At 49.0% G+C, this 6840-nt stretch overlaps 1 protein-coding gene across 1 annotated transcript; it reads right to left on the reverse strand.

Moving 5' to 3' along the window:
- Positions 1-1766: 1766 nt before the first annotated feature.
- On the reverse strand, positions 1767-5924 carry LOC100270664 (ferritin-1, chloroplastic). Its single transcript, XM_044513313.1, has 8 exons — positions 5522-5924; positions 5235-5318; positions 5073-5130; positions 4879-4966; positions 2575-2636; positions 2359-2424; positions 2165-2228; positions 1767-2086 (listed from the first exon to the last, which is right to left on the reverse strand). The coding sequence occupies exons 1-8, from the start codon at positions 5818-5820 to the stop codon at positions 2043-2045; spliced, it is 765 nt and encodes a 254-aa protein (XP_044369248.1). The 5' UTR covers positions 5821-5924; the 3' UTR covers positions 1767-2042.
- Positions 5925-6840: the final 916 nt, after the last annotated feature.

Genomic DNA, 6840 nt, shown 5'->3' on the forward strand with positions numbered 1-6840 from the left:
GACGGAACTCATCCCCGAAGCTTTGCTGGATCGGAGCCCGGGGATCGTCATCGAGCTGAACGTGTGCTGAACTCGGAGGTGCCGTACGTTCGGTACTTGGATCGGTCGGATCGTGAAGACGTACGACTACATCAACCGCGTTGTCATAACGCTTCCGCTTACGGTCTACGAGGGTACGTGGACATTACTCTCCCCTCTCGTTGCTATGCATCACCATGATCTTGCGTGTGCGTAGAATTTTTTTTGAAATTACTACGTTCCCCAACACTAGTCAACTAGAGGCTCACTAGGGACTTGTTGTGGTCTATGTATTCACACATGTATTACGATTTCCGGATAATATAATTATAGCATGAACAATAGACAATTATCATGAACAAAGAAATATAATAATAACCATTTTATTATTGCCTCTAGGGCATATTTCCAACAGGTGGAACGGCGGTGAAGGCAAGAGAGAAAGAAAGGAGAGAAAATGAGGAGGATGGAGTCACGGGGTCCGAGAAGGGTTTTGGGTGGACCCGAGGTGTTGGATTCGTACGTTTCGCGTGTCCGGACTCCTGTAAACCTTCCCCATTTTTGTCTTCGGTTTGCGGAAGAAATCGCGTTGAGACCGCCCCGTGGACCGATACAGACCCGTGTTGGATGTCTCCCGCGGTCCGGATGGATGTGGGCGGTTTGCGAGTCCACCTTAAAGATGCCCTAAGACATTTTTGAACGGTGTAATAATAATTATGTGCATAAGTCAGCGTGTGTTTGGCTACAATGGGAAAAGGGTATGGGAATTTACATGCGGGATTGACAAACTAACGGAAGGGGAATAGGAGTTTAACTCTAATCCTTTCCCCATCTCAATTACCATCCCTCCCCCAGGTAATAGATATGTGGCACTTCTACACGTGAATTCCTCTTTCACTTCCCTGTTGAATTCCCATTCCACCTAAACGAACAAAGGAATAAAACTCTCTATGCCTCAAACTCCCGTTCCCTCTCTCCAATTCCACCGAACCCCCATTCCCTCTCTCCAGTTCCACCAAACCAAACAGACTGTAGGGAGTTGAGGAGGGAAGGGGAAACGGAACTAAGGAGATCAATTTCCACGGATCTTTTACCTACCACCCCCGTTAATTCAGGTGGGATGTTATTTCCTCCCAAATCCCCTCCATCAATTCCCACCACACATCAAACATAGGATTCAACCTGCCACTAAATTCTCATTCCCTGCCACTAAATCCCCCCAACCAAACAAGCTAGGTGCCAGGGTTCAACCTCCGTTTCGAAAAAAAACACCCATGATACTATTGCCTGTGATCATTGAGTTATTCGAATTAAAGAGGGAGGACCACCAGACATGACAAACTTGAAGCTAATACATCAACTAATGCATCCTCGGGATTGGCAAGACATAGAGATACTTCCTCCGGTCCTTTTTACTCTGCACATTGGTTTTGCCGAAAGTCAAACTTTGCTAAGTTTGACCAAATTTTTATTAAAAATTATTAGCATCTATAATATTTAATAGATATAATATGAAAATATATTCCAAGATGAATCTAATGATATTGGTGTTGTTATGTGAATGTCTATAATTTTTTATATAAACTTGGTCAAAGTTTTTTTTTTTTTTTTTTTGCGGGTAAAAACTTGGTCAAAGTTGGATGAGATTGACTTCAGACAAACCTAATATGCAGAGTAAAAAGGACCGGGGGGAGTACCTTGGGCTTGAAGCTAATGCGTCAGCTGCGAAGAACAAGATCAGACTAGAATTACCCAAGACCCTACATATAGCCCTTGCTTTATTGCGAATTTCAAATGTATCCACTGGCAGCACAAGCACAGAAGTAAAATCGTTCACATGTTCTACTACTTTCAGTGCGCCATGTTCCTTTGGAGGACGCAAACACCTTACATACGACTCTAAACCCACTGAAAAAGCCAAGAAACACATCCACAGAGGTTGGCTGATCCACTACTTGACAGTTGTGAGTTGTGACCTACATGCATCTTCCCCTGAGCAGCAATGCATATTCATGGCCTGATCTCTAGGCCTCTTCTTCAAGCAGCATCCGATCAAAGTGCCACACCCCTGCATGCATACAAACCATGCAAGTAAAACATCCGATGCCGCAGCAATATCAGTTGCTTCTCGCAAGTACAAACTAACCGTGCCCTTTGCCGATTCTCCTAAGCTGCGTCACGTACTCCGAGATCTTCTTCACGGCATCAACCTTTCACAAGAATTTAGCAGGAGTTATTCGGTCAGCAAAGCACAAAATGAAGCAAAGCGTCTCAAGAATCAAGACTACGGTGCGTGTGTGGCAGATCTCTGACTCTGTATTGAGGCAGTTTTATTTTTACCTGCTCCTGAAGAAATTGACTCTCAACAAAGTCACTCAGCTGAGGATCGTTGCACCTTGTTGCCACCTGTTAAATTTTGGATGAACATTTTAACTATGGTGTGGCGCAGTATTGCGCGTACTGGTTCTGATAAATCAATCAGGAATTCATTTGGTCGCAGTCGCACACACATCCCTTTTACAATAACCTCCTTGCAAGCATGAAGGAGCAACTTACAGAGTGCAGGTTGTGCAGCTTCTCATTCACGAGCTTTTCAAGAGCTAGAGCCAACTCCATTGCTGAAACACATGAGAGGTTCAAGTTAGAATACAGGAGGATTTCACAAGCTAGTCCCACAAAATGAAAGCAGAAAATGAGGCAAATATCTGGATTTTAACAGCTTGCTATTTTCTTTCCGATTGTTTCGTGCCCTTGTCTATTCATATTGTTTTCTAAATTAAAGCTTTTCAAACACAACACAGTTCCGTTTCAAAAAAAAAAACACAACACAGTTTTCGGTGAGCATAGATAGGGGTAGTGGGCGACTTGGGCGGCGCCGCCACCTCCTGCCGCTCGCCCTCCCCCTCCTCCCCTTCCCCGCCGCCGCCAGCCAGAGCCGCCGGGGCAAAGCCCCCCACGGTGGCTGGCGGCGGGGGCCTTCTCCCCTCCTCGCGTCCATGGCCTGCGGGGGCGGCCAGGCCGGGCGGAGGCGCCGGGGCGCGCGGATATTGGCGGCGCGGCGGCGACGATCTTGACGGAGGCGGGCCCGATGGCGCGGCTACAAATGGGTCGACGTCTTGCTGTGTGGCGGCTGCGTGCGGGTCTCCTCGTGGCGGCGGCCTTCGCCGGCGGCGGGGCGGCACGTGTGCGGCATCCGGCGAGGGGTGGGCACGCGGCCACGGTGGCTTCCCGTGCGACCGGAGGTACGCGGAGAAGAGGCTGCGGCGTGTGCCCTCGGGGAGGATGGATATCCTCGCCCAGATCCATCGGCGGCATGGCGGTGGAGGTCGCGGTGGCCGGTCGGCGGCGGCAAAACAAGGCCGGCGGCAGCGGCGATGTTCTGTCCGGATCCCGGGGCGGCGGCCCTGGATGGTGGTGGCGGGTGAAGCTCGGGCTTCCCGCGGCGGCATGGCGTGGTGCAGTCCCTGTCCAAGGCGGATCTGTGACCGCGATCTGTTTGCAGACTGGTTTGGATCTGAGACGGTGACGAGCGCGCGGGATCCATCTCGGTGGCTCTCGCGGTTTGGCGAGGTGGGGGTGGGAGCCCTCCTCCCAGGCTCCACTGGAGGCACACTCTGGCAGTGGCAGGTGCGCCAGAACTCCTACGGTGGCACTGCTGTTGCGGTTGGTCGCCGGATCTAGGTGGCTAGATCTGGGGCTTTGAAGGCGGTCGAGACGGTGCACAGGTTGTCGGGTGGATTCCTTGGGACGGATCCGGGTGAAAACCTGGTTTTCGGTCGTTGGCCGGAGCCGGTGATGACGATGCCCTTATCATCGTTCCCTTCATGAAGGCATCATCGAGGTACAAACCCCAAACCCACCCAATACCTCCGGGGAAAACCCTAGATCAATTGATCGGATGACGGCGGCATTCATGTGTCGTTACCCCCCATGGGGGCGGCATTCTTGGAGATGCACTCGGGCTCGAGGGACCAGCGGATGGCTTCTTCGGTGGAGCGGTGTTTCGTTCTACATATTCATGGCGGCGGCTCTTGGTGGCATGGAGCAGCGGAGGCTTGGCGTCAGATGTGTGGTGATGGACACGCGCAGGAGGTCGACACTGTCTGGCGTCGTGGTGGCGTCGGCGGCAGCTAGACCGAGCAAGGTTGATGCAGCAGTACAGCTCTGAAGATGGATTGGTGGCAAGTGGTTGCGGCGGCTTCATACCCGGCAGGCGTCCTGGTTGAGGAGCACGCCGGACTGGTGGGTGCCATACCCGGCAGGCGTCCTGGTTGGGACCTCAGGTCTTAGATGTTAGGTCTGGCTGCGATGTCTGTTTGGTATTAGGCCCAGGCTATCAGCGCCCCTTCATCAATTGGATAGGTGTAGCCACAGTTGTTGCTTAGACGGTGGCTTTAGTCTTATTGTTGTATGACACTGTAAGGTCTTGTGAGAATAATTAATAAAGTGGCCGTATGCATCGTCCAAATGCAGAGGCCGGGGGTCCTCCTCCTTTTCTAAAAAAAAACAAATAGGGGTAGTGACAGTTTTTCATGATCAGACATGATCAAATTCAAAAGGTCACTGGAGACCAGCTGCATAACTGATCAAGAGCTAAAAATTGACATCTGTTTGACTGAGGTTATGTTCAGTTGATAATCAGCTATAGCTTTGCATATACCTACAACTTACCATGTAATCTAGCAAACTACTCCCTCCGTTCCATAATTATTGTCGTGGTAATTTGAACTAAAAGCACGACAATGATTATGGAACGGAGGGAGTAGTGTTACTTTCCCCGGGTAATTAATCTGGCACAACTGACAGCCCCTTTCTAAGAACTGAATATGCATAAACACCCACAACCATAAATAAACTTACCGTACAGAGCATCGCCTTTCTCAGAGTGGTCGAACTCTGTCAATGGGGTGACGGTAGACTGGAGCCTCACCCGCCCTCCACGTCTGTTCTGATGAACACACACAAGAATACACCGAGCATCATCCATCAGTTTCTAGCTACCACGCACAGGACAATGGTATTAATAATTTAAAGGTCAAGGAAATCATTGATACCTGGTACTCCATAAGCATCTCCGCGTGTTCCCTCTCCTCGTCGCTCGATTCCTTAAACCTGGAGAAAAGAAACAGTCGTATATCAGAATTCAGAACCAAGCTTGATCAGAATATTGTACTGGTAGCTTTGGTAATGGAAGACAGCTACAGCACTGTGCTTACTTGGCAAAGCCCTTAAGGGCAACATTGTCCCGGTCGAAGTAGGCGTAGAGGGAGTGGTACGCGTACGAGGCATTGTACTCCACACTGCAATGCCGACATACAGTATTAGTTTTCCTCTAATCAGGACCAGACGCAGGCACTATCTAGCGAGCTAAGAATGGTCAAGTAAACCAAAACCATCAGTCCTTTGTACAAATTTACAGTAAAATCTGCAGGTAGTACAAATTGCACGCAGTCGATTTATATCAGGATGATGAGGCGCATAGCGGTGGTGTAGGTTTACTCACTTGATCTGCTCGTTGATGGCGGCCTCGCATTCGTCGACGAACTTTTGCCTGGCGAGCGACTGGCCCTCGGCCTGCGGCACGAGCGAAAGCTCCCCCTTGAGCTCCTCGAACGGCTGGAACATCACACCGCTGAGGAGCACCTCCTCCTTGTTCCCCTTCCCCGCAGCCCTGCACGCCGTCGCCGTCGACGACCCTTTCGCCAACGGCGGCAGCCTCGCAGAACCGTGGGCCGGTCCTGGCGCAGAGAGCTGGCTAGCCGCGGCGACGGCGGCCGGAGACGACGCAATCCTAAGAAACATCTCGAAGAGAAGAAGATGGGGGCGAGTGTGGGGAACTGGAAGTGGGCGTGGAAGACCGAAGTGGAGGAGGAGATGGGGATAGCTCGATAGGTATAGCACTAGCTCGTAGGATATGTGGGTGGATTACACGTGGATACGTGCATCCGAATCATCTCACTTTCTATTTATGGCTGAATTCGTATTTGGTATATATAGTTTTGGGCCGGTCTAGCGGGCGGCCGGCTGCTTGCTACCCTTCCCGAGCGGCCGGCCAAAAAGGGGAAGTTTTGGTCCCAATAATCTATAAATAGTAATAATCTCTTCCCTCTAATTTATATACTCCCTCCGTTCGGAAATACTTGTCGGAGAAATGCCTAAAAATAAATGTATCTAGAACTAAAATACATCTAGATACATTAATTCTTCCGACGAGTATTTTCAGACGGAGGGAGTACTAAAAAACTAGTTTATATATTAGAAAAATATCATGTAAACAAACAAAAAGCATCCATGTGAACATGTGTGAATGCATTTAATTTGAGTTTTTAAATTTTTAAAAAGTCATAATTTTTAAATCGCGTGCCGAAATTAAGATCCGTTTTCACCGTTGAAACCCTCGCGACATGCTTTTCGAAACTAGATCCCGCATGGATATGTTTCAATGAATTTTTTTTTGTGCAACTTAGTCTTCATTACCGTTGCATGACAGTGCAATTAAGATCCCGTTGAATGACATCCGGTTAGGTAAAACTAGCTAACAGTTGCAGTTTGAGATTGCAACAGTGCAATTAAGAGGAAAAATTTGTGTGCAATTAAGATCCCGTTGGGTGAACTGTAAAACAAGAGCAATCTCAAACTGCAACAGTGCAATTAAGAGAAAATTTTTGTGTGCAATTAAGATCTCGTTGGGTAAAACTAGCTAACAGGAACATAATTAACTTAGCCATCAGTGTGCAACTAGCTAATTGTCGATGTGCAACCTTTTTCTATAACCGTGGACATGCAATTTTCACTAATGGCACCACCTCGTACTACTCTAAC

Source organism: Triticum aestivum, chromosome 4B, assembly GCF_018294505.1.
Source record: "Triticum aestivum cultivar Chinese Spring chromosome 4B, IWGSC CS RefSeq v2.1, whole genome shotgun sequence".
Taxonomy (NCBI): Eukaryota; Viridiplantae; Streptophyta; class Magnoliopsida; order Poales; family Poaceae; genus Triticum; species Triticum aestivum.